The sequence below is a fragment of the Pyricularia oryzae genome, chromosome 1 (genome assembly GCF_000002495.2).
Source record: "Pyricularia oryzae 70-15 chromosome 1, whole genome shotgun sequence".
Classification (NCBI taxonomy): Eukaryota; Fungi; Ascomycota; class Sordariomycetes; order Magnaporthales; family Pyriculariaceae; genus Pyricularia; species Pyricularia oryzae.
This window is the reverse complement of record NC_017844.1, coordinates 7,667,047-7,694,570: the sequence shown is the minus strand read 5'-3', so window position 1 is coordinate 7,694,570 and position 27,524 is coordinate 7,667,047. Positions and strand designations below refer to the sequence as shown.

The window sequence follows — 27,524 nt, the reverse complement described above, 5'->3', positions numbered from 1 at the left end:
ACGGTAGCTAGTCCGGATCCTCGAGGTTGCCGGGCAAGTAATTCACCTCGGGCGATCTCAATCAGCTTCTTTCCGGCCAATGCTGCATGAGAAATTATTCCCAACTAAGCGCCAGTGTACAACAAAATAGTTTAGAAAAAATAAAAAAATAAAAAAATAGGACCAAATGCGACAAAAGAAACCCCATGGCTTGGGCGATCTTGGTTTGCACCCGTGGTTTAAGGTTTCCAAGATTGCCTTTTATTTTCCGGGAATGCGGCTTGCCGTTGCTAAAACATGCTCCCGCTGCTCAGGCCCAGCCAGTCTCGGATTGCCCATCTCCCGACGTCACAAAGAGGGCCGGTTTGAGATTGCCCGAGCTGGGTGCTGTCCACTTATTGGTCAATTCCTTTTGACAAGGACTAGTTCTAGATAGAACTAGACCCCACGCCTAAAAAGCTTGCAGCATACAAGCATCGTAATGCAAGTAATCGCTGAAGATGTCGTCCATACTAATAATTAGCGGGTATCATATTTCTGTGGCGGTTTCTCCATTCATGATCGTCGAAACAAACATCATCCTTGACGTCGAATACGCCTCGATTCGACAAGTACTGCCAAGTTTGACTCGCCCAAGACCTGCAGAACCCAAACGGGGCGCTGACATGCCTGATCAATATCTAGTTCTAGATGCGCTGCGTTGCCTTTTTTTCATGTACCTACCTAGGTACCTACGTAGGCAGCAATTCATAGATTCCCTTGCTTGCCAAGTCAAATACCTACCTACACAACAACAACACAAAATATTTGCACATATGCAGTCCGTTGCAATTGGTACCACGTGTTCTTCGCTAGTTCGCGACTATTCCTCATAACGTCCCGGATGCCACAAAGCCGTCGGGTTCAATTACCTACAGCACAAAAGGCCCGGTTGCTATGAATCCGCTAGTCACCTGTTCCCTGACCGTGGAAGGTTTTACCGGCCCAGAAAAACGACACACATGTCGTCGGATCATGACAGTTCCGTGTGGGGATCCGCGCTGCTGGTACCAGCTACCAGGCGCTAAAGAAAGCCTCTTTGGGGGACGGACGCTAGCCATGGGAAAGAAAAAGAAATCCGTCCTCCAACAGCAAATTGACCAACAGATAGATGCCTTAAAAAAAAAAACATAAAATCGTATCTATTAACATGTCTTGATGATATAATATAGCCCGGAAACAAGGAAAAATATTTGGTAAAGCCGATTAAACATGTTTCCCATTCCAAATCCGACATCCCATCTTAATACCAAACGCCCAATAATATGCAGCGACCGACGTTGCGCCATGTTGTCTCACATCTGCACAGCCGAGCCTCATCAAGTAGATGGTGCAATTATGCACGCCTCAGTAATCGTATGAACAAGAATGCAAATCACCAAAAATGTCACAAAGTAATTGTCGTTGTCGATCATTAGCAACAGCGAAAATCCATCATCTCCTCAAAAGTGCGTGCTCAAAGTGCGTGCTCGGCCTTGAGCCTCCAAGTCTTGTCGTGCCTTTCTGCCAGCATCTCGACAGAGTTCTTGACCTGCGCCTTGGTGCACTTTTCAAACTGCGTGCTCAGCACCTCTACCAGTCCAACCTTGCTGAGCTTTGGGTATTTGAGAATTGCATGCTTAAAGTCGTCCAAGAGATTGGCTGGCACTATTGCCGCCTTCTTTCCACCGGGTCCCGACAATGCGGCAAACGCATTGGATGCAGTTTTGGCAGTAGAAGGGTGTAGCAGCGCCGTGGTTGGCGCTGTCGTCTTTTGACACGGCTCAGTTTGCCAGTACTGAGAGGAGAAAGGATCGATGCTTTGACGCTCATTGTCTAAAGTCACAAACTTATTAGCACCGTTTTATCTTGATAGAAATTGGTCAGCAAATCAAACTCACCCAGTATAAACTCCATGCGGTACTTGGCCATGTCGCTCGACGGCCCTGCTCTGGCGTCTTCAAAACACAAACCACTGCTCTCAGGTTCCATGCCTGATGCAAACACTGGTCGTTTGATCAAATCCTCCGAGTTGTCCAGGAAATCTGTCATGTCTTCGTCATCATCCTCGTCGTCATCGTCATCATCGTCATCGCCCTCAATATCCTCTCCGTCACCGTCGTCAACCCACTCAGCCTCCGAGTCGTAGTCGTATTGCAGGGGAAGAACTTGGCGTGATATTGGCTTCCTTGCCAATTTGCGCAGCCTTGCCGCGTGTAAAGTGGTTGTGGATGATTTATCGTATGATGCAAGTGATGGTGGCAACGATGTGACTGTGCCATAATAAGCTGGCCGCACGTCTTGGAAGAAGCGCAAATACTTCATTGGAACCTCGCTTAGAAGTCGTCGCGCTGCTTGAGCCGGAGAATCTGTGAGGTCAATCGGGGCTGCTGATGAGGCGCCGGCCATGGTACTGGCGTCGGACAGGATGGACACAATCTTTCGAACACTGGGATATGGGCGTCCGCGTGGCGGTGGGAGGGTCGGCAGACAAAAGTATTCGACGCTGTCTGGGCCTTTGAATTGTTTCGGCTGGTAGTCCTTGCTGCCTCCAACATATTCATCAAGTTGTCGTGATTTCGTCAACAGCGCAGCTTCGTCAAAGTCGAAAGCTTGCTTAGCAAGCTTGACATACTCCTTTACAAAGAAAGGCTGAAACACCTTTCTATACTCGGACGCTTCATCCACAGGAACATCCTGGGATATACTTTGAACCGGGGTAGCAGTGCTTGGAGAGGCATCGGCCTTTGGTTGAGCCTTTGTGGTCGCCTTGCTAGGAGTCGAGGGACCGGCCTTGAAGAATGAAGCAAGCTTGAGCTGGCTCCTTTCCTTTTTGTCCTTGGCCTCCTGAGCCTTGCGTTGTTCCTCCTCCTTTTCTTGCTGCTTGCGTTCCTTTTCTTGTTGTTTCTGTTCCTTCTCTAGGCGCTTCTTCTCACGCTCTTTCTCTCGCTCTTCTGCCTTGGCCTTCTTTTCCTCCTCCGCCTTGGCCTTTTCGGCTTGTTTGGCTACCTTTGCTTGTTCCTTTTCCAGCTTGGCCTTGGACTTTTCCTCCTTTTCAGCAACTGTGAGGCATTTGCGTTTGGCCGGGGGTTCGCCGCCAGTGGGTGCGGGTGCTGTGACTTTTGCCGGTGTCGGGGTCGTTTTTGGGTCGGTTGGTATGGCTATCGTAGGCCTTGGAGGCGTCGGGCTGTGTGTTCTGTCTGTGAGGGGAGAGATCGGACTACTATCGCCAGAGATGGTCATTGTCGCTGGGATCCGGCAAGGTGTGATGTCTATCGGCCATGTCAGTCGTTGCGTAAGCGAGCCTGAGGCTGTCATGAGAACGCACCTGTGGATAGATTAGGATTGTGAACGGCGGCGGTAAAAGACAACTTGCTTTGAGTCATATCGTTGTCGCCGGCGACGTAATCTTCGTGACTTCGTTTCAGGCCAGGAGTATTTGCGGGGATGTCGAGAAGAGGCATCGAAACGGAGATCAAGACTTTGCCTAGTCGCAAGACTCCTCGCAGAGGATGGCCGTCTACCAGGAACTGTAGAGGTAGAAGCGACCGCGGGCGTAGTTGAATGGTCTATGTGGTGATTGATTCGTTCAATTCGTGATCAGATGGCTCTCTCGTCGAGCGCTTGCTTTTGTTGTGGATGTTTGAAAGCGATACCGGCTTCCAACGTACTAGGTTGTTGTCTTGCTGTCGCTTTGCACTTTCCCTAGTTCACCAGACCCTGACGTTCATGGTGAATTTGGTTGCCGAGCCATTGCCAGACGCGTCCAGTCAGCGGGAGCAGTCGAGTTCGCGTCGGTTTGGCGTCAGCCCGGTAGGTACGTACCGCTAAAGTGCCCCACCTTTCATCTCCCAGAACACGTGCCAACATCAGCAAAGTACAGTGACCTCAAATTTACCGTATGAAGTAGTTCCAGACGAATGGACTTGCCCCACTGGAGGCGGCCGGCTTGAAATGGCGCGAATGAGTTTCAATTGGACGATCTTGATAACTCAATTGATGAACAACCCGGACCCTGATTCATCGCCAAAGGCCACAACCAACGAGACGTTAGATCTGCACCTCCTTTTCAGCGAATAAAGATAATTTTGTCTAGGTCGATAACCACATTAGATCCAACAGTCCCGTCCGCGTCTCTAACTTTGCTATCCGGGCCCCCTCGCTTGCACTGCTCTGCCCTAGACAGCATTCTGCCTCCTGATAACATCATGCCTCGGCACAGTCTGGAAGCTGGAGCTGTGGCTCTGTCGAACCTAGGAAGCAGTCTGACTTGCGGCCCCAGGCATCTTGGTATTCTTAATCATCAGCCAAAACATTTCAACCTTTTAACATTTTTCGTGTCTACAGTTAGGTCAGTTTTGGGGGCCACAGACATTCTACTCTCAGCAATCGCTCCATCCACAGCTTGCCTGCATTGATGCATGAATACAGATCCAAGGGGCGAAAGTGAGGATTTTCAATCCTTGCGTGGTGTTTCCTTGTTACTTTTTTTGTCCTAACCGCATGGTGCTATTGGCCTGGCGGGTGCATTGATCTGGTGGGTCTTTGCCCTGACGTGCACCAAAAACAGCACCCTACCAAACACGCCTCGTAAGCCAACAGCTTGTGGCGACTACAGAGTATAGCCGCAAAGCCGAGATGCCAAGAAGAACAAGAATAGGTCTTTTGAGAGTCCGGCTATGGCCTCGTAGCCTGAAGAAGATTCTGAAGCCCAAAGAACGGGATGAAAAGTCCCAACTCTGCATATATATCGTAACAATCCAAGGTCCCCCACATTGACAAGCTTTAGCTGGTTCTAGAGACAGATAGATCTTCTCCAGGTCCGCCAATAAGCTACAAAGGGCTTAATGAACCGAAAGACTCGGAATAGAGCACATCATGGGTCTGCATACCAAAAAAATGCAAATCCTGGCGAATTCGGTTGGACCCGAGCTGCGGGGATAAGCTTTGTCCGGTGGCCTCCTCTTTTGAGGCTGCGCTCGCTCCCCTGAGCTTGGCATCAGTCCAGAATAGCAACAATGACGGACTTTCGGACTTTTCGTGCAAACAAAAAGGACTCGATCCCAACCAAGATTACTGAGGATTCTTGTTCTTGCTCTTGCTCTTGCTCACCATCCGGCTTTCAGGCACATCACGGGCACAAGACGTGAGACCTGCGGATATCGAGCAACGAGCAAGCAGCAACGAGCAGACGGTGCCCGGTCACATCGGAATGTCCAAGACGTCAACATGGTGTTGAACTCAACCAGTCGGTCGGCCTTTTTCGGCCAGCCACCAAAGACAGACCGAGATTTCAACATCGTCCGCGGCATATATCGCATGGCTGGTGTGAACGACACCCTCTTCAGCCCCTCGAACGGAGTCTATTACGCCGCCCGCGTGCCTCCCAACTATGTCCACGAGAGCAAGCAGACCGAGATCATTGTCGGGATGGCCGTCATCATATTCGTCATGCTCGCCACGACAGGTGCTCGCCTTATCTTCAAGTTGCAAGGGTATGGCACAAGATTCGGCATGGACGACTGGGTCATAATCCCTGCTGTGGTGAGTGACTCGACTCCGCCCGTGGTGGATCCAGAGTCAATGCTGACTCTAAATATAGTGTCTTGCGGTAACCTACCCCATGTTACAGATATACATGGTGGTCGAGCTGGGAGCTGGGCAGCACACCTGGGAAAATACCTATGAGGATTATTCTCGTTTGGCATGGATGCTGGAGACATGCACGGTTCTCTTCTTTGCGACGGTGGCTTTGATCAAGATTTCCATTGCCCTTTTCGTACGACGACTTGCAGCGTGCGTCTGCAAAGGTTGGCGCATCGCGCTCGACGTCTTCCTGGCCACGCTCGTCATGTATCTGGTGGCTGCTGTTCTATGGAACGTCCTCGTCTGCAACCCGACCCGCGCATTGTGGGATGTGGAATTCGCAGGCACCCTGCGCACCCCGCCCAAGTGTGGCAGCCTGGTGCTCATGTCCAAGGTTTTGAGCCTCGTACATGTCTTTCAAGGTGTGACGCTGTTGATCACACCGGTGGTGATCTTGTGGAAGATCCCCATGGACGTGGCCAAGAAGCTGCGCCTGTTTATCATATGGTGGTTCGGAGCCGTCACGGTTACTGGCGGCCTGCTGCAGCAGCTCGCGCCCTCGCGATCAAACGGCGACATATTTTACGATCACACCACGTCGTTGGCCTGGACCAGTCTCGATCTGACGATGGGCATCATCACGGCGTCGCTGCCGACCTTGGACACGGCCATTTCCAGCGGGTGGAAGTCGTTCAGATCTAGAATGTCTAGTCTGTGTGAAGAGCCCAAGGTCAAGACAAAGGAGATCAGTTGGCCGAAGCCAATCCCGCCGGATTTGGAGAGGGATGCGGGAGTTCCTATGGGGCGGACCGAGTCGACCGAGTTCATCTTGGCCGACAGGGGGGACGTGCTCGAGATGCACCTCGTCCGACCACGCGAGGGCAGCACGACGTATGAGTTTTTTGAATTGTATCAGGGGGATGAAAAGCGGCCCGAGTCTGCAATACATAGACCTTTTAGATGACGAGAAATCCAAGAATGAATGACATGATGATATATTACTCTTTTGAAAGCTGCATTCAGCCAAGTATCTGTTCGAAGCGGCTAAGGATGTGCGACTTGAGCAGCGAGATTACGGGGTACAAGACCCGATAAACGGACTTGCTGTCACTGACATGAGGTAGTGGATAAATCCAAGTGGGAACTTCCTGCAGTCGGTACATAGCTGCCTCCTACTCAAGCATTCAAATTCAAATGTTACTTGTAAGTTGTAGGGCCTCTCACGACTCTAGATACCTAGATACAATGCCACCCGGCCTACTGCCTACTCTCCGCTATGATGCTATTCTACTCTGCTCCTTTTTGTGTTTCGAGATTTACACCAGCATCTGGCATGGCCATATATTCACCACCTGCTCTATTTCTATTTGAAATTGCGTACGTAAAGGGACAAGATAAAAGTCCCAACGAAATCATCACGTTGTAGGGAGGCGCAAGGTCTGTCTATGTGACATTGTGACCCAGACATCTACAGATTCTTATACAAACTACAGAAGTACAGAGAGAGTGTGCACATAGTCGTAAAACACAAAGCCAAGGTGGTGCACTTTGATAACATGTTAATGCATATTATGTTATCTATTGATTTTGTCATCTTTTGCAAGGTTGCGCAACGAACCTCGAATGCCACTCCCTGGCTACTGCTAGGTATGGATCATCCTGTACTCGGCCTCTTCCTCAAACCGACGGCATTATAAAAAATGCCGAGGCGGATTTGGTGCCGTTTGTCCCTAGATACAGCATGTTTGTCATTTCCGGGCGCCGGCATCTTGCCGACAAGGTTCTAGGGACTTTTATTTACTACTTATTCAATGTTGGTTGGGCTACCATAGTAGTTTCGATCTTGACGGCCCGCGAGTCCAAGTGCAATGTCATCAAGACCCATTTGCCTATAATATGCAGCGAGAATGCAGTACATCAACGGCTGAGATATTTTTGGTCGGTCCTATGTTGGGTCAGGCCGTCTAATCATTTAGGCGTTTGGCGAGTAGAGGTCGACGTTAAAGTTAGATGATACCTCTTGTTTGTGCATGTTGCAGCGGATGCATCAGACGACGATCTTGTCGTTATTTTCAGAGGAGGGTTGTTGCCAGCGCCTCCTTGAATGACTAAATCACCGAGGCGCACACATGGGCAGCCTCTAAACTCCACAGTCGTGATTACGAACGGCTTTGGTTTGGGTAGAAGAGGCCGCACAAGGTTTCCCTGCAAGTTCGAATCGTTCCTCTAACGTTCCATGCTAATTCTTTTGGGTCTATCTTAATTCGGGAGCTGCTATTACTAGGCCTAGGTCCTTTGTTTTGTGGTTCCTGGAACTTTGACGTCCACATTCCGGAATCGTCTACCTCATCCCAAAAAAGAACAAACACCTTACCCTCCTGATAGAGTGTCCACAGGGAGAAGGGGCATACTACCCCAAATGAGCGATGGCGTTGCCAGAGTTTTAGTGCTTCCCACCCGCGAGTCATTGCCGAACCCGGGCCTGTTGAGTGAACAAGGAGTTCCCGGGTTGAATTGCCTGCGGCTCAAGATGCATTGACGACGACATCGGCCAGCAATCGGAGCCTCTTGAGCCTGGACCGCCTGGAAGGTTTGCGCACGCATCACTCCGTCCTCGCTTTGTTGGTACATGACCAGCGTCAATTTGGAGACCTGAGTTTTGGAATAACCTTTGGACAAAAGATCAAAAAAAAAAAAAAAAAAAAAAAAAAAGGGATGGTTATCTCATTGGATGGCATAACCATCCAGCTGGTGCGATAACAATTCAACAAGATCAGAGATGCAATGATGGCGTCCCAGCCTTCCGGTATCCAGTAGAATCGACCCATTAACAGCTTAAATATGTTTTTAGTCTGGTAGATTCAAATGCAAATGCTAGACTGGATGAAATGGGAACGGCAACCCATAAATCTTTGTTGGCTTAATTGGGAAAGGTTCCCCGCATGCTAGAGGTCCAACTTTAAACTTCATGCCAAGCGAGATCACGATACTGCTCAACTCAACTATGTAACTTTACGTCGGTGTTTCAGTAGGTTTGATGGGGTGCACGACTGGGGCCACGATGGGTGCAACATGGTTCTAGAAAAACCACATTGGTTTCCCTACTTTTTTTTTTTTTTCTTTTTTTTTTTCGTCTTAGCATCTCTAGCCCCTCGTTCGCTTGTTGTCTTGTTTTCTTTTTCCTTGATACCTTGATTGTACCTTTGGCTTTTGTCCAGTAATCCGCAATAATGGCTGCAAAGCTTCGACGTCGGACGGTATCCAAGCTATTCTGGGCCTGCAGTTTGCTGACAGTGATTTATCTCGTTTTACGTCTTCGTGATACTACAGCATGGGCCGTGAATGGGGTCGTTTTACCCCCTATTTGGAAGCCGACCTGGACCCTCAAGGATTCTATCGGTTCGGCAACGTCTTCCGGGTCATCGGCCGAGCCAGCTATACCCGACGGCATACCAAAAAAGCTGTGGTATAAAGTCGGACGTGCGGGGGTGAGGAAGAATATCAAGCCATACATAAAATCTTGCCTCAAGAATCCAGGCTACGATGTTGAGTTCCTGACCGACGTCTCGGGCGACGAGTTTGTCAAGAAGCACTACTCGTGGAATCCAAATATAATCAACAGGTTCCTCCCCATCAGCATTCCAATCATCAAGGCCGACCTCCTCCGCTACCTCATCCTCTACGAAAAGGGTGGAATCTGGAACGATCTGGACGTGTCTTGCGAAGCACCCATCGACGAATGGATCCCCGAGCAGTACAAATCTACCGCTGCTACCGTCGTCGGGATGGAGTTCGACACGGACAGGTGGTTGCGACAGATCGCCAGCTGGACCATCATGGCCAAGCCCAAACAGCCGCATTTCTTAATGGCGGTCGAAGACTGCTTGGAGGAAGTGGCGGCCACTGCCAAAAGGCTTGGAACCCCAATATCGGAGCTGAAGCGCAACCAGCTCGACGATGTTATCGACTTGTCGGGCCCGAGACGGTTGACGAGGTCGATTTTCAAGAGCCTCAGCAAATCACTCAACCGAGAGGTGGGGAATAATGACATAGTCAATGTTACGGAACCGAGGCTTCTGGGCAATGTTTTAATACTGCCGGACCACTCGTTCGCAGATTCCATGAACATGTGGTGGGGGGACAAGGTGCCAGGGCGGAAGCTCGTAGTGCACCATTACGCAGGGTCCTGGAAAAATGAAAAGGGGGGCGAGTAGCTACGATGTGGTTGAATATAAATTTGAGAATGGGTTTCTATAAAAGCCGCGTCGACATCATAGTACCCCGTTTCATTGCCAGAGGGCTCATGGGTTTGGGAGTCCGTACTCCAGGTATAATTGTGAAAATGTGTTTCCAAAGGTCACCAATTGTCGAGATACAAAACTTCCCACATCCAAAGAATCCCTTGAAAAGTCCAAGCCAGCTATCACTCGCCTGTATAATCGTTCAGACCACATACCAGAACTGACACTGGGAAACGCAGATTCATCAACCTTTGCACCGGCTGCGATCAATAGTTCAATAATCTCCACATGAGCATAGCTTTTACGTTCGCCGCCAAAGCCCCAGAAGATAGCAAAATAAAGGGCGCTACCATGCCTGGGATATTCTTGATCAGTCATGGCCCCGTGTTCCAGAAGCAGCTTTACGGCTTCTTCATTCCCACACCGGGCCACACACATTAACGGAGTCTCGCCGGCTATGGAGCAGTTGGGGTTTGCACCCTGCTCCAGCAAGAGTTCGACCGTACGCCTCGTAGTATCCCGATCGCTAGCATATAATAACACGCTGTCCAACATGGCCTCGCAACCTTTTTCAACTCGGGCACCTCTGTCGACGAGCTGACATGCGAGGAAATGATCAGAGCTGACAGTGTTCGCATTGGAAAGATTGTTCCAAGGGCGCAATAGGTCTTCCAAAAATTGAGCAGGGTTTTTTGACATTTCTCGTTCAGCCGCTGAGATTATTAGGCCAAGAAGCTTGTCTTTGAAAGGCTGCTGACGTCCAGGTTGATGCTGGGCCTCCAAACCTGCGCCGTTCTGAACAAGCATCCTTATCATTTCCAGATTGGCATTGTCGACAGCGATTCCCAAGGGCGTAAAGCCGTTTTCAGATGGCGCATTGATTTGCGCGCCCGCGGAAATAAGACGTTGGGCCATTTTTTTGGAGGATTTGTCGACGGCCATGGCCAAAGGTACAAAGCCATCGCAGGATACTGCATTCAAGTCCGCACCGTGTCCGATTAACAGTTCCATAATGTCGTAGTGGCCAAGTTTTGCCGCTAGCCCCAGGGGCGTGGAATTGTCCACACAAACTGCATTTGCATTTGCGCCGTGTTTAAGTAGCCACTCGACCATCTGAGAGTGGCCGGATTTGACTGCTAGCCCCAAAAGCCGGCAATGATCAACATGACCAGCATTCGCATCTGGGACGTTTGCCAGCAAAAGCTCAAACATATCCCAATGTTCTTGACGTGCTGCTTGGAAAAGGGCAGAATTGTGCTCTTCTTCAAGCATTACCCCCTCTTGGATGTGGACCTGTATCATATCCACGCTGCATCCCGACTGCACCAGTTGTGCAATGCTGTACTTGGCCTTCATTCTTCCTTGTTTCAAGCTGCACAGAAACCCGGGAGCGTTATGGAGGAGGATGCGAACGCTGGCGGTGGAGTTACGTTGCGTCGCAAGATAGAGTCGTCCCTCCATTGTCATGCCTCGCCCGACTTCGAGAGAGGGATCAGCGGTGAACAGGACCAGAACAGCAATTTCCGAGAGACCCTCCCGGCAGAGAAAAGATACCAGCGACGTCTTTCCGTCGACGAGACCCGCTGCCTGCTGCTCCAAGAGGAAGAACCTCCAACGCCTTGCAGTCGGTTCCGTGTGGACAATCCTGTCCAGAACCTTGAAGAATCTGTAATAGTCGTGTATAGGATATTGAAATCCATCACCATCAGGGTCGTACACCTGACGCTCGAGAAGTGGCAAACCCTTGAGCCAGTTCCTAGCCGCATATGGCCCCAGCGGAAAGTCCCCGGGTCTTGCCGTGGTGGGACTGCTGACCAGAGTGCTGCGCAGACATTCAAGGTATGCCTTGCAGCACCCCTTGATGCTGGTTTTGGCCTGTACCCTGGCGAAGCTGCCGCCTGTTCGCAGGAGATACTCCTTGATTGAGAAATGCGCCAGATGGATGGCCTCGACCTTGATCTTTTGAGCAGAGTGCTCCACGGCCTTTTCGAATCTGGTGAGCGTTATAAAGTATGGACAGTATCCCACAACCTCGCTAGGTCGAGGTGGTCGATCGTCAGCGTCGAATGGGGTTTTGGAGTTTTCTGGGCGCATCGCCACAATATCCACAGCTTCACTCAAGACCAGAGGCCCATCGCCCCAGATCAAAAATTGCAGGAGACGGATTGTACTCGATTTGCTTGCTTGTGGAATCTGGGACAGGATTCGACTGTATGTCTCGTCCAAGGTCTTGGGCAAAGTCCTGAGAACTTCCTCAACTTGTTTTCGATCAATGCAGGGATACAGGCTCTCTAGCTGGCAAGCGGCCCATCGAAACCTGGCTCGGAACACATGGGTAAGTGACTTGTACACTCCAAAGCCAAATTGCGGTTCAAAAGTGCTCTCTCTGACTTACATTCCTCCCGCCTTGTTCCCAATCTCTTCTCGAATCAACTGTCGTACTGTATGGTTCCCACTCCAGCGGCTGAGTTCTGAACTATTGTCAATCTGAAAGTCGACGTAAGCACGAATGTCAACGTCGACAGCCTCCTTGTCCAGCTCAATGCAGTTGTCCTCTCCTATCAAAGGCTGCAGTCTGCTTCTGAACTCGTGTTCTGGACGCCCAGTTGCAATAAGTTGACACTGTCCGAGTTTCTTGTCCGATAGAAGGTTTTCCATCCAGCATAGTAGAAGTGGACGCTGACTGCATTCATCAAGGGCATCCAAAACTATGTAGACTTTCCGGGGCCCATTCGTCATTGCCTTGAGGCAGGTGGTGAAAGTCGCAGCAGAGACCGGGGCGGTGGTCTGTTTCTTGAACAACTTGGCAAGGTCTTGGTTGGGGTCGTGTAATCCAGACAAGGCTTCATGCAGTTGAGAAAGAAGACTGCGCAGCATCCCGTCAACCGTCTGTAGACTGCGGTCACTAAAGTCGAAGAAGAACCAAGTGGTGATGGAGTCTTTTAGTGCTGCAACATGGTCGAGGATGGTCGTGGCCAGGACAGTTTTGCCGCATCCAGGCATCCCATGTAACCACATGTGTCGCCTGTCTCCCTGCTTCCATTGGAGAAATTGTTTAGACGCAAGAAACCACTCGCCTGTGCCGGGGTGTCGTCGGTCTCTTGCACTGGTTGCGTTCACTGAAGGTCCGGGTGCTGCCAACCAGCTCTTAATACTATCGTCAAGCTGCTTCGATTGCAAATCACCGACAGCTTTCCCGATTGCGTTTGTTTCTTGGCCGATGCTATCCAAGCCTTGTCGGACTATATTAATGCAAATAAACTTAGCTACCTGGATTGCAAGGACATTGGGTAGCAACTTAGAGAGAAACGAAAAAGGATAAAAAAAAAAGAAAGAAAACTAACTGTGTTCGATAACCTCGCCCAGCTTCTCCTCCCCTTGAACCTCTTCTGGCTGCATCTTCTTCAGCAGACTGCTTGCATAGGCCGCCGCAGTCATGGCTGCGAATCCCTGCCATTTTTTGTTCTTGTGCGTGTCGCTGTAGTCGCAGATTCCGCGTATGACCGCGCAGCCGGTGACGTTCATCATGCCCGCAGCCTCCATCTCGAAACAGAGCACTCCTTTCTCCGCAGAGTACTTATCTCGCAGCATCGCATCCTTCATCAGCGAATTCCCAGAAGCAATAAGCCCATAATGAACTGCAAAGGGGTCCTCGTCTTCGCCCCTCGGCTCCCTCGGTACTTGCCTAGTGCAAGCCTGATCGCACCTTTCGGTCGGTAGTTGATGAATGCAGTCGCTCTCATAGAGGACGTCTTCACTAAGCTCAGGCTGTGAATAGGTGCTTTTGAGCCGGGGGTAACGCGCGAGTGCTTCCTTGACCAACGCGTCTAGGTTGTTTGGATCGAAGTCGTGGGAGACTCTCAGCTGCTGGATCGCAGTCCCGAGGATGGGTGGTGGAGGACTGAGGTGTCCAGTGACGACAAAATTTGGCCCCTGAATAGATTTCCCAAAGTCGTACTGGAGAACGCCGCCATGCCCAAGACCTGGCGTAGCAACGACGACATCCCCGAGCCGTACATCGTTGGTCGCGTTTGGGGCACCTCCAGCAATACCGACCATCAACACGAATCGAACCTCTGGGAAACTCCGTATCAGGTTGGTCACCACGGTGGCCGCGCTGTTGGTTCCGTACTGGCCGTTTGGCAGACATGCTATCACAACGTTGTGTTCTCCCATGCTGCCAAACATGTATGTGTTGGCATCGTTTCGCTTCCTCTTGATGGTTTCCACGTACTCCTCGGTCAAGAAGGCCCTGGCGGCCGTCAACTCCGTGTGCAGCGCGCACACCCAACCTATGGTGTATTGTCTTTTGTTGGCCATTTCCCAAGTCGCCCGGTGTCGGGGGATCCGACTGTTGACCACTGATGAATTGCTAACAGGATAGCATGTGACCAACGGATCTCCTTCTCGCTGCGGGATGGGAACAAAATCAATTGCCCAGGTTCAGGTCGGGTCGAACGAGTCCTGGGCCAAGCCGACAGCTGGGGCTGGTCGATTGGCTTGGGTGGATGGCCTGAAGCCAATGGAAGAACGATAGAATGCATCTTGGCCTTAATTGGTGGTTTGCGTTATGATCCACACCCTCGCATACATTGGGCGCCACGGGGGCGCTGCCTTGGCTGCTTACCACGAAGCCATTGGAGGCGCATTTTATGTAGGGGAATTTCAGCCCAATTTCAGCCCGGCAGGCTTCGCACTGCGAGATAGCATAGTGTGTCCCGTCCAGTAAACAAGCAGAGATATGAAATTGCTGAGCAGTGAAGATTGAATCAAATGTGACGCACACCAACGTACACGTGCAGGCTGATTTATTGGGTATGAGAGCCATGTATTGGAGTGGGTGATGCTATCTAGGCTGAAGAGCGTGGCAGCGCTTTTATCGTGCTCCTAGCGCTGACTGAGCTCTGGTCATCATCATGTGACACCATAATCTGACTGATTATCTAATGCAACATTATTTACACTTATCCGAAAACTTGCATTTAAAACTTGCATTTAAAACTTGCTGCGAAGCATACCTCTCTAAATTTTGTGAGCGAGTGGCAAAACATGGGCCAGAACTTTTACGGGAAAACCAGCATCTGTTATACTCTGGTTCTGAATCGCAAATATAGTTCTAGACTATCTAGATGGTTACATCACTCGAGCTGCTTCCTTGGCAACATGATTCACCCACGTGTTTTGCGAATGCTGGTGCCGATCATGATCAACCGGGGAAAATGTGCCATGCGCAGCTCCGGATTGCTGTGCAAGGTTCATAGACACCAAAATGCTACGCTGTTGCTCCCGCGTTCTATAAGCGTCGTATTAGACAACGGCCGTTTTCGCGCTTTGCATACTCCTTGGGAATCCTTGCTCCGAGAAAGTATGTTCCGTTCAGACACAAAATGACTATTTCCCCGAACCCCATTCAGCCTTGGTCCCCCATGGCTGCTTCGGTGGGCGTATACCTGAAATGAGCGACATGATGAAGTGGTTGACTCAAGTCTAGACCTCGGTATAGCTGTTAAGTCTACTACGTACATGAAGCCTATTACTAGTCGAGTTGCTGCGCCATTGCTAAAACTTGATCGGTCTCATAGTACCAGGAATCTTATTTCATTCCCGGATAGATGCTACACAGCACTTATTCAGTTGCTCCTGGTGTTGTATTGTCAAGTTATAAAAATGGCACCGCCGACTGAGAATACCCACCCGGTTCCAGAACATCCCTAACTTCCATTGGCCAAGCCCACACTTCAGTCTTCAAGCCGCAATACATTTGACACGAACAAAAGAAATCACCAACATACCAAGAAAGATGCGCTTCTTCCACATCATCGTCGCCGCCCTCATGGCCACCAGCGGTCTCGCTGCCCCGGCACCCGATGGCGAAGTCGCCGATACCAACACTGTTGCTGATGGCAAGTCCGAGTCGCACGCCTACAAAGTCCTCTCTGGACGAAAAGAAACAGGCTAACAGGGTTATTTTGCAGGCGCGGACTTTGCCGACATCACAAAGCGTGAATGCCAGCTAGGTCAAGCGGGTGGTTGTAAGCGGGGATGTGGAGGAAGTCCCGCTGCGCGCACCGCTTGCCGAAGCGCCTGCGACAAGAAAAACGGGTGCTAGACTGTGTTCACTGGGAATTCGTTGTTGCTCTTTAGGCTGGAACAACCTAAAGCAGGCAAAACCAAAGCGAAACCTTTATCCCTACCAGATAAGTAGCTGCTACCACCGCAAGCTATACCATATATCTTGCAACTGCGACTGTGCTGCCATGGTTGATGCTGGTGGTGCAGAGTCAGATAACTACTGTTCAATGCGAACATGGTCCCAACTGTTTGCAAGTTTGCTCTTGATTCATTAGCTTTATCAGTTACCACCAAGGCCAAAATTGCTCTATGCCTCCCTACCACACCATGTCTCCAGCCAAGCTCAGCTTAAAGGAGCATCTAGCATCTAGCATCTAGCATATAGCATCGAGACTCTATTTGCTCCTCTTGTAAATCTTCTCAAGGAACGTCTCAAACACACTCCTCTTCAATCCCTTGCTCTCATCAATCTGAGAGATCTTCTCACGAATCTCACCAACCACCTTCTCCTCGTAGTCCTTGTACTTTTGCTCCAGTCCCATGTCGTCATAGAGCTTCTTGATGACGGCCTCGTTGGCCTTGTCCTTGCGACCATAGTTCTCCTCGAGAATCTTCCTCTGTTCAGGAGTAGCAATGGACAGAGCCTGGTTGACGAGCCAGCTGCACTTGTTGTCCATGATGTCGGTGCCAATCTTGCCAATGTGTTCCGGCAGGCCAAAGTTGTCGAGGTAGTCGTCCTGGACCTGGAAGTACTCTCCCATGGGGATCAGGATATCCTCGGCGACCTTTAGGTTCTCGGGGGTGCCGATGTTGAGCTGGTGCAGGGCCAGGGCAACGGGCAGGTAGAAGGAGTAGTAGGCCGTCTTGTAGATGACAATGAAGCGGTACTTCTCCATGCTGAAGTTGTCGAGGTTGACCTTGTCCTCGGGGGCGGTGAGCAGATCACACAACTGTCCGATCTCGGTCTGGTATGTAACCTCGTGGAAGAGCTCGAGAAGGTCGACGTAGGCGGGGTGGTCACGGAAGAACTTCTTCAGGAGTGTGTAGATGGCAGCCTCGAGCATGAAGGCATCGTTGATGGCAACCATGCCCACGCCGTCCTGACGGTACCAGCACGGCTGGCCACGGCGAGTGATGGACGAGTCCATGATGTCGTCCGAGACGAGGAAGAATGCCTGCAGGAGCTCCGTCATCCAACCGAGGGTGGCCGCCTTGAAGTACTCGTCTTCCGAAAGGGGACGCTCGAGGAGGGCCGAGACTGAGTCGGGGACGGACATGCCGCGGTTGCACTTGCCACCGATGGCGTTCGTCTCGAGACTCTATGGTTCATGACTCTTAGTAACTACCTACATGCGGTAAGCTATACTGGACCAACAGAGCCAAATACCTTCTTGTACCATGCCATCTCGCCCTGGGGCAGCTTGTAAGACTTGGCATGCTCGAGCAGGACCTCCTCAAGCTTGGGGAAGACGGCCTCAAACTCTTGGAGTGTTGTTTTTGATGCGGCCATATTTGCGGCTTGTTGTTGTTTGCTATGCGCGTTGTGTTGTGGCGGCAACTTGGGATCGGATGGCGGTTTACGTAGTGGGCGAGGAGGAAGTTATGGTTCTCGAATCCCAATGGATGGATTTTGTTGACTCCAGGGGTCTCATCCTTATCGCTCTTGCGCTTCCGGCCTTAGCCGATCAGAGAGGTAGGGTTACCCAGTACAACATTCTGATGTTTGACGTCCAGTGATGCAGCGTCTCATGTGACATCCCTCTAAACAACCGTAACAGATTTTAACATGTAGAACTCTACCACACGCGTCTGCACGAGCAGGAGCTACATATATATCAAACGGTCCGAACTACTGCCATAATTCAGTCATTTTCAAGCCCAAGTTTCTGTTTTTTTTTTTTTGGTCTCAAATGTCAAAAAACTTTGTCGAACTCGGATGGTCCCGTCAGAGGAGGGGCACTGTTAGTGGATGTGGTGGGGTCGTCTTTGGCGGGGTCAAAGGTCAAAGGTCAAAGGCGGTCAACTATATGCAGGGTTGGGGAAAGATGGTGGGGAACTGCCAGCTACCTACCCCTGCCACGACCGTCATCGCAGTCAATAATGGCGACGCGTCTGGAAAAGCGCGACAGCTACATTACTTTAGAACTATTTCAATCTCCAATTGAGTCTTGCGTATACTTGGGCAGAGCCCGGCTCAATTCGCTCAGCTTCCGTACCTTGAGCTTCTTTGCTGTCAAAGCGGATTGTTTGCCTTGACTTTGTTTACTTCTCTGTTTTGTCTGTGATCCGCGATCATCACAATGATCACAGCCCAGTTGCGGGAGGCCCTGCAAGAGGCTGTGGTTATGTGCTCAGAGAGATGCCTCTATCAATCAGCAAAATGGTTCGTCTGCCTTGAAACATCTGGATGATCCACGTTAACAAAAACAACAAAAAACACAGGGCCGCAGAGCTTCTCAGTGCCATCCCCCCGGATACAAATGACGCAGAACCGGAAGGCGACCAAAGTCGCTTCATCTCTCCGGGTTTCGCCCGCAACCCAGATCCAGCAGAGGCAGCCCTTGAAGCCGCCGAGTTCAACAAGTACTTGCTTGCCAAATCTTTCTTTGACTGCAAAGAATTCGATCGATGCGCCGCCGTCTTTCTTCCCGACTCCCTGCTCGCAGGTCTAGTGCCTATGACCCGAGCCGAGGACAATATACCATCGGCAAACGCGTCAAAAGACCAAGCCAAGCCTCCCCCCACACAAACTTTGCGTCCCCAGGATCTACCAGAACTCAGCCAGAAGAGTCTGTTTCTTGCACTGTATGCCAAGGTGATCTCGGGCGAAAAGCGCAAGGACGAAGACGCCGAGATGGTTATGGGCCCTCATGACCTCGGTACCATTGTCAACAAACAGCTGCTTCCGGTCAGCAACTACCTAGAGCAATGGTTTAATAGGAGGTCGAATGAGGATGGATACACTCCAGGCAGCCAGGGGTGGTTGGAGTATTTGTGAGTGAGCGATCATCCATCGCAATGTCTGGCCACATGCTAACGTGCCTTTTAGATACGGTATGGTTTTAGCAAAGTCAAAGAGCGAGGCCGAGGCAATGGAGTGGTTTATCCGCAGCGTTCATTTGTTCCCTATGAACTGGGGCTGCTGGCTGGAGATGACCTCACTCATATCAAGGGTAGCAGATGTAAGTAAAGTCGACTCAACCGCCTCGTTTTGCGCTAACAGATATCCTGCTAGCTCAACGCCATATCGCCTCAGTTGCCGCAGAACATCGTGTCGTTCATGTTTCACCTACACACATCGTTGGAGCTTTACCAGCAGGGACCGCAACTTGCCCACTCATTGGAGGAGCTTTTGAAGCTCTTTCCCACGTCCTCTTTTCTCCTCACCTGCAGGGCATTGTTGGAATACCACAACAAAGACCTTACCCTGGCTGAGCAACACTTTAGCACACTTCTCGCGCTTCATCCACATCGACTCGACTCTCTAGATCACTATTCCAACATTCTTTATGTCCTCAATTACCGCCCAAAATTAGCGTTCCTAGCCCATCTTTGCTCGTCGGTGGACAAGTTCCGACCGGAATCATGCGTCGTTGTCGGCAACTACTACTCTTTGCTGTCGATGCACGAAAAGGCTGTGCAGTATTTCCGACGAGCTTTGACGCTGGACCGATCCTGTCTTTCGGCGTGGACACTGATGGGCCATGAGTACGTGGAATTAAAGAACACGCATGCTGCCATAGAGTCGTATCGCCGAGCTGTCGACGTCAATCGTCGCGACTACCGCGCATGGTACGGCCTTGGACAGACGTATGAGGTGTTGGAGATGCACACATATGCGCTGTGGTATTACAAGAAAGCAGCCGGCCTGAGACCCTGGGATGGCAAAATGTGGATGGCGGTGGGCTCTTGTCTGCAAAAGATGGGTCGCGAGCGGGACGGAATCAAGGCATTGAAGCGTGCTCTTCTGGCAGACTCTTCATACGAGACTGGCTCTGGATCCGGACTTGGAACAGCCGGAGCAAGCGGCAGTTTTACCGCTGGAGGTCTCGATAGAACTGGTGCTCTCCACATGGACCCCGAGGTTCTTTTACAAATCGCCAATATGTACGACAATCTAGGAGAGCTGGACGAAGCTCGCATGTACATGGAGCTGTGCGTCTCCCAAGAGGACGGAGGAGAAGAGGACGACATGGCCGGGTTAGGAAATTCGATCAGTATTCACAGGGACGCCTCAGTGGGCGGGTCAGACGATGACGAACCAAGACCGGATGGCAGCAAGATGAACACAACACCGATCGTAGCAGGTGGCGGTGGAACAGGCGTGACACCTGCCACAAGCAAGGCTCGTATGTGGCTGGCACGCCACGCCTTGGAGTATGAAGACTACGCCGAAGCGCATAGACTCGCCACGGAGCTATGCCAAGATGGGGTGGAGGTTGAAGAGGCCAAGGCGCTCATACGCGAGGCACGGGCGCAGATGGATCTTGCGCAGGCTCAAGGAGATGGGGCAGGCAGTGGTGGCGCCTTGTCGCGCACACCTCAGCAGGCCAGAGGCTAGAAGCCACGACACCAGCACGAGGATTTGGTTGATAGGTTTCAGCTGCAACAGGGTTACCAGGAGGCTACTCTGGAGACTTATCAGTCTTTTCAGGTTCTGGATGAGGTATTGTCAATCAATGATAATCTCCGGGATCTAGCGATCGCACGTCCCCCTTATCAAATGAGGGGAAACGCGCCGGTCTTTGTCAGCCGCGGTGGCAACCCCAGCGGCTTAGATGGGACGTCGGGTCGAGCAACTTTGGACGGAGGTCGTGTTCAGACTGAGCCCAACGAGCCTGTGAGTCCCAGGCGACGTCGTCTCAGAGCAACTCACGGCACGCAGCCAACCAGCCGTCGATCGCGACATGGAGCACCGGGAGACATGCAGGGTCATTCAGGTGCTTTGGGCGGCTGGGCTGAACAGATTGAACTCGAAAGACGGCATCGTGCACAGAGAGAGCAACAGCATCAACAGTGGCTGGAGACATTTGATCTCGCGGTCGCGCAAGAATCGACGTGGTTGAGGATGGCCGAGCGGCATGTCAGACAGCAGCAGACGGAAGTGGGTAGTAACAGCCAGTTGACTTTGGGTCCTCCATCATCTCGAACTAGAACGAGGACCGCAAGAGCGCGGTCGGTATCAGCAGCTACTACGATGCTTCGATGAATGCGACATGGGCACACTGGCATATTGGCACATTGGCATATTGGCACAGTATGATACGGCAGACGGCAGACGGCAGACGGCAGCGGGTAGTATCCAGATTGATAAAAATCATCATGTCCTATTTGGCTGTGAGCTTGGCCGACTAGCGGTGATGGGCTAGGTCCGCGACAGCCAAGCTTGTACCTATGTTTATTGCGATAATCGCGTATGTAGGCGCGGTGTGTCAGACAATGATGCGGAGGGTGGTATTGTCGCTAGAGTGACGTAGACGCGGCACAGATTTGGGGATGGGATTTTGGTGGTGGTTTGTTGGGACAGGGCTATACCCCGCTTCTTCTCCCCTGCAGGGGGGTAACACGGCTTGTAGGGGAGGGTGGCCTGTTGTGTTGGGCTATTGCCTCTGACGAGGACATCAGATGACAAGACGAAAACTGTATGGTCTACTCGGTACATTACTGCAGTGTGACGGTTGAGAACTAATGAACGCTACTCGGTGTACGTGGTAGTGGTCTTAGCACGGCAGATGGGGGTGTCATTGCGATTTTGTTTCCTGTTGACGCTGTTCCCAACCACTTGGATCGTTTTCACTTTCTCCTACGACCCATCCGCGTGCATTGGTTGGTACAAGCTACGGATCGGTGGGCTAGGCAACCAGGCACACATTGATGCATTGCATAATAACAGGGGGGGATTGGATTCTTGCTCTCCATAGCAGCCACTCTTGTCAGCCAGCCCGCCTGTGGTCACTACGGAGTAGGTAGATAGATGATAATACTACCCTAGTACCCTACCAGCCCTCGGTCCCCCAGAACCGGTTTGGTGATTGGCTGCTGGGCTGACGGCCCGGACTGTGGAGGTGAGGCCGACGCATGCAGGTCGGGACTCGTTTCGTTCTTTCATGCGGTAATTTGCACGATTCGCTGGCCTGCATTATTCCTATGCCGCGCCGGGTTTGATTGGCCAGGTGGGCAATGGGGGTTTGTTCCGGTTTCTGTGCACCGGTGACTGGAGTTGGTATTTTGTATCCGTATATTAATTGTGCACGTTGACATGAGTGGTTATGAGACTTTAGGTTGTCCCGTCTCCTGGACTTAATTCAATGACTTGTTTACGTTTGTTAAGTACTGGACTATAACCATTCTCTGATGCTCTTTTATGATCACGAAGGCTCAGTTTGGTCAAGCAAAGTACGATGCTTAGGGTTATTAGTATAATATAATTAGATTATACTGGACGACTAGACTAGTCTCTCGTAAAGTGCGTGCAGCGTCGTGTAGAAAGGTCTGAAATGATAAGTCCATGTTCCCGCAAAAAAAAAAAAGGAGCGTCTCAAGGAGAAGTAATATTCCGTGATGGTCGACGACAAAAGAACGGCTCACTCCCATTCAGGTCGAGTTTACAAAGACCAACCAGCCCCCCCTCGCGGCAGAGAATTAGCTCTTTTACATGACCAAGGCGGCGATGGCGAGCACGCCACCGAGACCGGCGCCAAAGTGTGCAGCAGCTGCGGTCTGGATCGGAGGCGGGGTGGTCTGCGCAGGCGGAGGAGGCGGCGGCCGAGTGCTGCTGGGAGGGGGAGGAGGAGGGGGAGGAGGCAGCGAGCTGCTTGGGGGAGGTGGAGGGGGAGGAGGAGCCGGCGTGTGGCTCGGAGGAGGAGGAGCCGGCGTGTGAGACGGAGGTGGTGGTGGCGGCGGGGAGGGAGTGTGAGACGGAGGGGGAGGCGGCTTGGGAGTGTGCGACGGGGGAGGAGGCGGCGGCGGAGTGTGAGATGGCGGAGGTGGTGGAGGCTTGGGCGAGTGGCTCGGCGGCGGCTTGGGAGTGTGAGACGGAGGAGGAGGAGGCGGTGGGTGGCTACTCGACGTAGTGCACGGGGTCGTCTCGGGTGGTGGTGGTGGTGGAGGCGGGACGATGGTAGATGTCGTGCACGGAGTGGTCTCTGGAGGCGGTGGCGGAGGCGGATGGCTCGTAGACGTAGTGCACGGAGTGGTCTCCGGAGGTGGCGGAGGCGGCTTGTGGCTGCTAGAGGTAGTGCATGGGGTCGTCTCCGGAGGTGGTGGAGGCGGCGGGACGACGGTAGACGTAGTGCAGGGGGTCGTCTCGGGTGGTGGTGGAGGCGGCTTGTGGCTGCTAGAGGTAGTGCACGGAGTGGTCTCCGGAGGCGGCGGAGGCGGCGGGACAATGGTAGATGTAGAGTGCGGAGGCTTGGTCTTGGTCGGCTTGTGAGTGGTCGACGACTCGGTCTCGCAGGGAGTAGTCTCGGGCGGAGGAGGAGGCGGGTGAGACTTTGTGGGCTTGGGCGGCTTGGTCACGGACGTCAGGGTGGTGGGAGTGTACGTCTTGACCGTGCTGGAGCTGGACGGAGGAGGATGAGGGGGCTTGGTCTTGGTGGGCTTCTTCTTGGTGACGGTTACTGTCTTGGTGACGGTGACGGTGCAGGGCACGGTGACGGTGTAGGTGTGGCCGCCATTGATGTACATGGTGGGCTCCTGGGTTGTGTCAGTCTCTGTTTAAAAGAGTTGTAGTTTGGACTGTTTCTAGATCTAGTCTAGAACTAATAAGGCTGATGGTGGACACAAGCGCCCTTACCGGGATATAAGTCTCAAAGACAGTCACGGCAGTCTCGAGCTCGAATTCTTCCTCGGCCCACACCAGAGCCAAAAGCCCGGCGAGCGAGTACACAGTCGAATATCTCATCGCTGTGTTTCTCGAGTTTCTCTTGCAACGAAAGTGTATAGCGAAAGTGCAGAACAACCAAAGTGTTCCAAACGACTGTTGGCTTACCAAGTCTCCTTCAACGAACGATGGAGGACTGATGCGAACAGACTCTACAAAGGACTCCACAAGAAGGGGGGACATGATGAGATTTATACACAAGAGACAGCGTGGTGTGTATGTGCTGGATTAGTCTAGTCTAGTCTAGTGAGAGCCGCCTCTGACCGCAGCTATAGTGACCATATTCCAGCTGCATATGGTCCTGCAAGTCTCCGAAATCGTCCAAAAGGGCAAGCAGCCTGAACCGATGACGAAAAGTCGGAAGCTGAAAGCAACACCAGAGCCAAGGAAAGAATGCTACTGGTCAGCCACTCAGTCGATCAGGGTGGAAACGGGCGTCATTGGTGATCTTCAGGAGCAACATTGGCGACCTAAGGAATCGATCTACTGTTCTCTACCTTGTCTCTTGCTTCTCTACATGCCTAGTCAACTAGTCTACCTAGTCAACATCCCCTACCCCTGGCTATAAGCCTTGCCTCCTTGCCTTACTTGCCTTACTTGCCTGCCAAGCTTCCTCATCAGTCCACGTTCGATTCTTGCAGGACAAGCAGGACTATGCATACAACATATTACACTATGACAACACGAGCCACAAGCTTTTTTTTTTCTCTCGGTGTGGGTGATGATCTGTCTCTGCTAAGTCTTTCCAAATACGAGATTCTTGGCCAACCATTCCCATCTTTTGCTGTACAAAAGTGGTGTGAATGATCCACTCGCACCTCTAAAGCCCGTCCAGAGCCAAGACAAGGTCTCCCCATTGGTCCACTCACTGGCTCGGCTGCCCGTTTTGGCAACCAAGCTACGGCGTGCATATTTTGCATGTAGGTAATGGCCAGTAAAAGGCTTGGAGGATTCCGTCCAGGGTTCCCCTCATTCTTTTCTTTTTTTCTCTCGTCTTTTTGAGAACGAACCACGTCAGCGATGCCACGTCCAATTGGTCTAAATTGACAAGGAAATAAATGAAGATGAGCAAAGAGTGAACAGAAGAGCGAAAAAAAAAGAACAAATAAAAAAACAAAGTGGCGGGGAGTTGCGCGCGAATTAGTATCATGATATCATTTGCCGAGTATCCATAGAAATAAAAACGAAACGAGGCAAACAGCCGCACCTGAGCCAGAAACCATGGTGAGGAAAAGGGTCTTTTGATAAGAAAAAGGCCCAAACAACCAAAAGTACAAAAACGATTCATCAGGGTCTTGAGGAGAGCTGGCTTGCTGAATAAGAAAGGTGAGGCATTTTTACCAAGAAACAAATACGGAAAAGCAAAGACAGAAATCCGGATTCCAATCCAGTTGGGCTTACAAGTGCATACAACAATACTCCAAAAGGTAATTAATTACCTGCCGGTATGGACGGAACGTCACATTTCTACCGGTAGGTGGGGTAGTAAGCAGGTCCAGCCGCCTTCGGCCTTGGTCGACATTTAAAGTAGCTGAGTAGTGCTAAGACTTGTTGCTCAATATAGTTTAGTACTACGCAGATGGTTCAACTTTCGAGAAGCTCTCCAGCTGGTTTCTCCAAGCTAGCAACCGAACTAGACTAGTGCTAGCTTATTTCCACGCTCCAGACGAACCTTGGTGTCGTGTTCTACAGATATATGCTTGATTTAGCGTCCAAAAACACGACTGCAACGTTTAAATGTCATCCTGGCGCATCAGCTGAGCATCACGTGTTGCATCTTTATTTGCCTTTTTTTTACTTGAGTAATTTGCCCATGGAACACTGTTGGGGAAAAAAAGGGCACATAGTGTAGATAATCAGGGTAAATTTGGCACCCAGATGAGCCAAGCATCCAAATGCATTGGTTTGTTGATGTACATAGAGACTGTAAAAGTTGAGCAAGAGAAAAGAATAAAGAATAAAAACAGATCGAGAACTGTACAAAAGAATGTATCATGATTGCTTTGTCAAAAAGCAATCAGTTGCCTCGTTTCAATCCGCCAAACCGGCGACGGAAGGCTTTTTTGCTTTTTCCTCCTTCTGAAGCGAATATGAAACAATGAAAACTCCCCCTCTGCGCAAACTGAGCAACAACCTCTCGGCATATTTTTTTTGTTTTCCAAGTCCCAGCCTCCAAGTCAGCTGCGCGTCAATCCCATCGCCACAGAGCTCCGCACTACCTCACAGACATCTCAGTGGGCATAAGTAGGTTCCTCGGGCGGCCCCGAAAGAGTCGAGCTGGCGACGGGAGGTTCCGGGAGCGGAGGAGAGACTGGAGGGTGAGGAGGCCCGGTCGGCATGGGAGGAAGCGGGGCGTCGGGTGAAGGAGGCGAGGTGGGACCTGGCATGGGCGGGAGCAGAGTGCCGTCCGGCTTGGAGGGCCGCGGTGGCATGGGGTGACCGATCGGGGGCCTGGGACGGCCAATCGGAGGCCTGGGGCGGCCGTACGGGGGCTTGGGTCGGCCGGTAGGCGGGACGGGCAGATGGGTAGGCGAGCCAGTAGGCAAGTCGGTCGGCAGGCCGGTTGGCAAATCGGTAGGCAGGTCAGTGGGTACACCAGTCGGCAGGTCGGACGGCAGGTCGGTGGGCAGGTCGGTCGGCAGAGCAGGGGGATGGGGCAAGTCGGTGGGCAGGCCAGTTGGCACGCCAGTGGGCACTTCAGGGGGATAAGGCAGACCGGTAGGCAAGTCGGTAGGCATCTCGGCCGGCAAGTCGGTAGGCAGGTCAGTTGGCAGTTCAGTTGGCAGTTCAGGGGGATAAGGAAAGTCGGTGGGCAAGTCGGTGGGCAGGCCAGTGGGATGAGGCATGCCAGTAGGCAAGGCAGTAGGCATCTCGGTGGGCAGACCAGTCTGCACATCGGTAGGCATGCCAGGAGTGGGAAGCGGCAGACCAGTGGGCAAACCAGGCAGGCCAGGAATGGGAAGCGGCAGGCCAGTTGGCAAACCAGGCAAACCAGGCAGACCAGTGGGTAGGCCGGTGGGAAGGCCAGGAATAGGAAACGGCAAACGAGTGGGCAGACCAGGCAGACCGGGCAGACCGGGCAGTCCAGGCAGTCCAGTAGGTAGGCCGGTGGGCAAACCAGGAATGGGAAATGGCAAGCGAGTGGGCAGGCCAGGCAGGCCAGGCAGACCAGGCAGGCCAGTGGGCAGACCAGGCAGACCGGTAGGAAGACCAGTGGGCAAGCCAGGAATGGGAAACGGCAGGCCAGGCAGATCAGTAGGTAAGCCAGGGAAGCCAGGCAGACCACCCTCCTGGCGCCGAGCGATGCCCTATCGTGCCGGCAGCTACTTGTTAGTGGATGTATAAAAGCAAAAAGGAAGCCGGGAATATTCTCGTTGGAATACAACACGACTTACATTGTCCCGGCCTGCGGGAATGGCAGCGCCCTGAACCGTAGGCCCGAGCACAAGGGCAGCCCAGAAGATCTCGGAAATCATGTTTGCTGATTGCGACTCAAAGACCTGAAGGGGATTGAACTGTTGGGAGGATAGCTGGTGCCTGATCTGTAGACGTAGAGCATTCTGTCCAAGTGCGAGGACATTTCGCTTCTTATAGACATCTTGACTGCCTCTGGATTTTGGTGATTGATCATGAACACAATCTCGAGATACTTGGATAAAAGCAACAACCGCCAACAGTTTGAGTGTCAACAGCCACCCGAGTCTCGTACCTGAGATTGTACGATATGACGCCTCTATGCTTAATGC

General features: G+C 51.8%; 9 protein-coding genes across 9 annotated transcripts; 4 read left to right on the top strand and 5 right to left on the bottom strand.

Moving 5' to 3' along the window:
• Nucleotides 1-1,102: 1,102 nt before the first annotated feature.
• Nucleotides 1,103-3,783, bottom strand: MGG_08654 (uncharacterized protein). The gene is made up of 3 exons (XM_003711038.1): nt 3,326-3,783; nt 1,899-3,269; nt 1,103-1,833 (listed from the first exon to the last, which is right to left on the bottom strand). The coding sequence occupies exons 1-3, from the start codon at nt 3,459-3,461 to the stop codon at nt 1,475-1,477; spliced, it is 1,866 nt and encodes a 621-aa protein (XP_003711086.1). The 5' UTR covers nt 3,462-3,783; the 3' UTR covers nt 1,103-1,474.
• A 734-nt stretch (nt 3,784-4,517) lies between these two features.
• Nucleotides 4,518-6,579, top strand: MGG_08653 (uncharacterized protein). The gene is made up of 2 exons (XM_003711037.1): nt 4,518-5,541; nt 5,600-6,579. The coding sequence occupies exons 1-2, from the start codon at nt 5,227-5,229 to the stop codon at nt 6,545-6,547; spliced, it is 1,263 nt and encodes a 420-aa protein (XP_003711085.1). The 5' UTR covers nt 4,518-5,226; the 3' UTR covers nt 6,548-6,579.
• A 2,234-nt stretch (nt 6,580-8,813) lies between these two features.
• Nucleotides 8,814-9,797, top strand: MGG_08652 (initiation-specific alpha-1,6-mannosyltransferase; the record flags this gene model as incomplete). Its single annotated transcript, XM_003711036.1, has 1 exon — nt 8,814-9,797. One exon carries the CDS (start codon nt 8,814-8,816, stop codon nt 9,795-9,797), a length of 984 nt encoding a protein of 327 aa, XP_003711084.1.
• Nucleotides 9,681-14,661, bottom strand: MGG_08651 (ankyrin repeatl protein). The gene is made up of 3 exons (XM_003711035.1): nt 13,169-14,661; nt 12,220-13,066; nt 9,681-12,141 (listed from the first exon to the last, which is right to left on the bottom strand). The coding sequence occupies exons 1-3, from the start codon at nt 14,142-14,144 to the stop codon at nt 9,885-9,887; spliced, it is 4,080 nt and encodes a 1,359-aa protein (XP_003711083.1). The 5' UTR covers nt 14,145-14,661; the 3' UTR covers nt 9,681-9,884.
• A 1,397-nt stretch (nt 14,662-16,058) lies between these two features.
• On the bottom strand, nt 16,059-17,519 carry MGG_08649 (farnesyl pyrophosphate synthase). The gene is made up of 2 exons (XM_003711034.1): nt 17,284-17,519; nt 16,059-17,215 (listed from the first exon to the last, which is right to left on the bottom strand). Exons 1-2 carry the CDS (start codon nt 17,404-17,406, stop codon nt 16,292-16,294), a joined length of 1,047 nt encoding a protein of 348 aa, XP_003711082.1. The 5' UTR covers nt 17,407-17,519; the 3' UTR covers nt 16,059-16,291.
• Nucleotides 17,520-18,196: 677 nt separating this feature from the next.
• On the top strand, nt 18,197-20,457 carry MGG_08648 (anaphase-promoting complex subunit 8; the record flags this gene model as incomplete). Its single annotated transcript, XM_003711033.1, has 4 exons — nt 18,197-18,279; nt 18,339-18,890; nt 18,946-19,078; nt 19,132-20,457. The coding sequence occupies 4 exons, from the start codon at nt 18,197-18,199 to the stop codon at nt 20,455-20,457; spliced, it is 2,094 nt and encodes a 697-aa protein (XP_003711081.1).
• Nucleotides 20,458-20,619: 162 nt separating this feature from the next.
• On the top strand, nt 20,620-21,105 carry MGG_16543 (uncharacterized protein; the record flags this gene model as incomplete). The annotated part of the gene is made up of 1 exon (XM_003711032.1): nt 20,620-21,105. The coding sequence occupies one exon, from the start codon at nt 20,620-20,622 to the stop codon at nt 21,103-21,105; it is 486 nt and encodes a 161-aa protein (XP_003711080.1).
• A 1,442-nt stretch (nt 21,106-22,547) lies between these two features.
• On the bottom strand, nt 22,548-23,939 carry MGG_14269 (uncharacterized protein; the record flags this gene model as incomplete). The annotated part of the gene is made up of 2 exons (XM_003711031.1): nt 23,692-23,939; nt 22,548-23,591 (listed from the first exon to the last, which is right to left on the bottom strand). Exons 1-2 carry the CDS (start codon nt 23,797-23,799, stop codon nt 22,548-22,550), a joined length of 1,152 nt encoding a protein of 383 aa, XP_003711079.1. The 5' UTR covers nt 23,800-23,939.
• Nucleotides 23,940-25,890: 1,951 nt separating this feature from the next.
• Nucleotides 25,891-27,397, bottom strand: MGG_08647 (uncharacterized protein). The gene is made up of 2 exons (XM_003711030.1): nt 27,174-27,397; nt 25,891-27,086 (listed from the first exon to the last, which is right to left on the bottom strand). Exons 1-2 carry the CDS (start codon nt 27,252-27,254, stop codon nt 26,010-26,012), a joined length of 1,158 nt encoding a protein of 385 aa, XP_003711078.1. The 5' UTR covers nt 27,255-27,397; the 3' UTR covers nt 25,891-26,009.
• Nucleotides 27,398-27,524: the final 127 nt, after the last annotated feature.

Excerpts from the sequence above, each read along its gene's own strand:
- MGG_08654 (XM_003711038.1), bottom strand. The coding sequence starts at position 3,461 with ATGCCTCTTCTCGACATCCCCGCAAATACTCCTGGCCTGAAACGAAGT. Across the intron at positions 3,270-3,325 it reads CAATCCTAATCTATCCACAG|ACATCACACCTTGCCGGATC; the intron begins GTGCGTTCTCAT and ends CATGGCCGATAG. Across the intron at positions 1,834-1,898 it reads CCGCATGGAGTTTATACTGG|ACAATGAGCGTCAAAGCATC; the intron begins GTGAGTTTGATT and ends TTGTGACTTTAG.
- MGG_08653 (XM_003711037.1), top strand. The coding sequence starts at position 5,227 with ATGGTGTTGAACTCAACCAGTCGGTCGGCCTTTTTCGGCCAGCCACCA. Across the intron at positions 5,542-5,599 it reads GGGTCATAATCCCTGCTGTG|TGTCTTGCGGTAACCTACCC; the intron begins GTGAGTGACTCG and ends CTCTAAATATAG.
- MGG_08651 (XM_003711035.1), bottom strand. The coding sequence starts at position 14,144 with ATGGCCAACAAAAGACAATACACCATAGGTTGGGTGTGCGCGCTGCAC. Across the intron at positions 13,067-13,168 it reads GGGCGAGGTTATCGAACACA|TCCGACAAGGCTTGGATAGC; the intron begins GTTAGTTTTCTT and ends GCATTAATATAG. Across the intron at positions 12,142-12,219 it reads GGGAACAAGGCGGGAGGAAT|GTTTCGATGGGCCGCTTGCC; the intron begins GTAAGTCAGAGA and ends GTTCCGAGCCAG.
- MGG_08649 (XM_003711034.1), bottom strand. The coding sequence starts at position 17,406 with ATGGCCGCATCAAAAACAACACTCCAAGAGTTTGAGGCCGTCTTCCCC. Across the intron at positions 17,216-17,283 it reads AGATGGCATGGTACAAGAAG|AGTCTCGAGACGAACGCCAT; the intron begins GTATTTGGCTCT and ends CATGAACCATAG.
- MGG_08647 (XM_003711030.1), bottom strand. The coding sequence starts at position 27,254 with ATGATTTCCGAGATCTTCTGGGCTGCCCTTGTGCTCGGGCCTACGGTT. Across the intron at positions 27,087-27,173 it reads TTCCCGCAGGCCGGGACAAT|GGCATCGCTCGGCGCCAGGA; the intron begins GTAAGTCGTGTT and ends CCGGCACGATAG.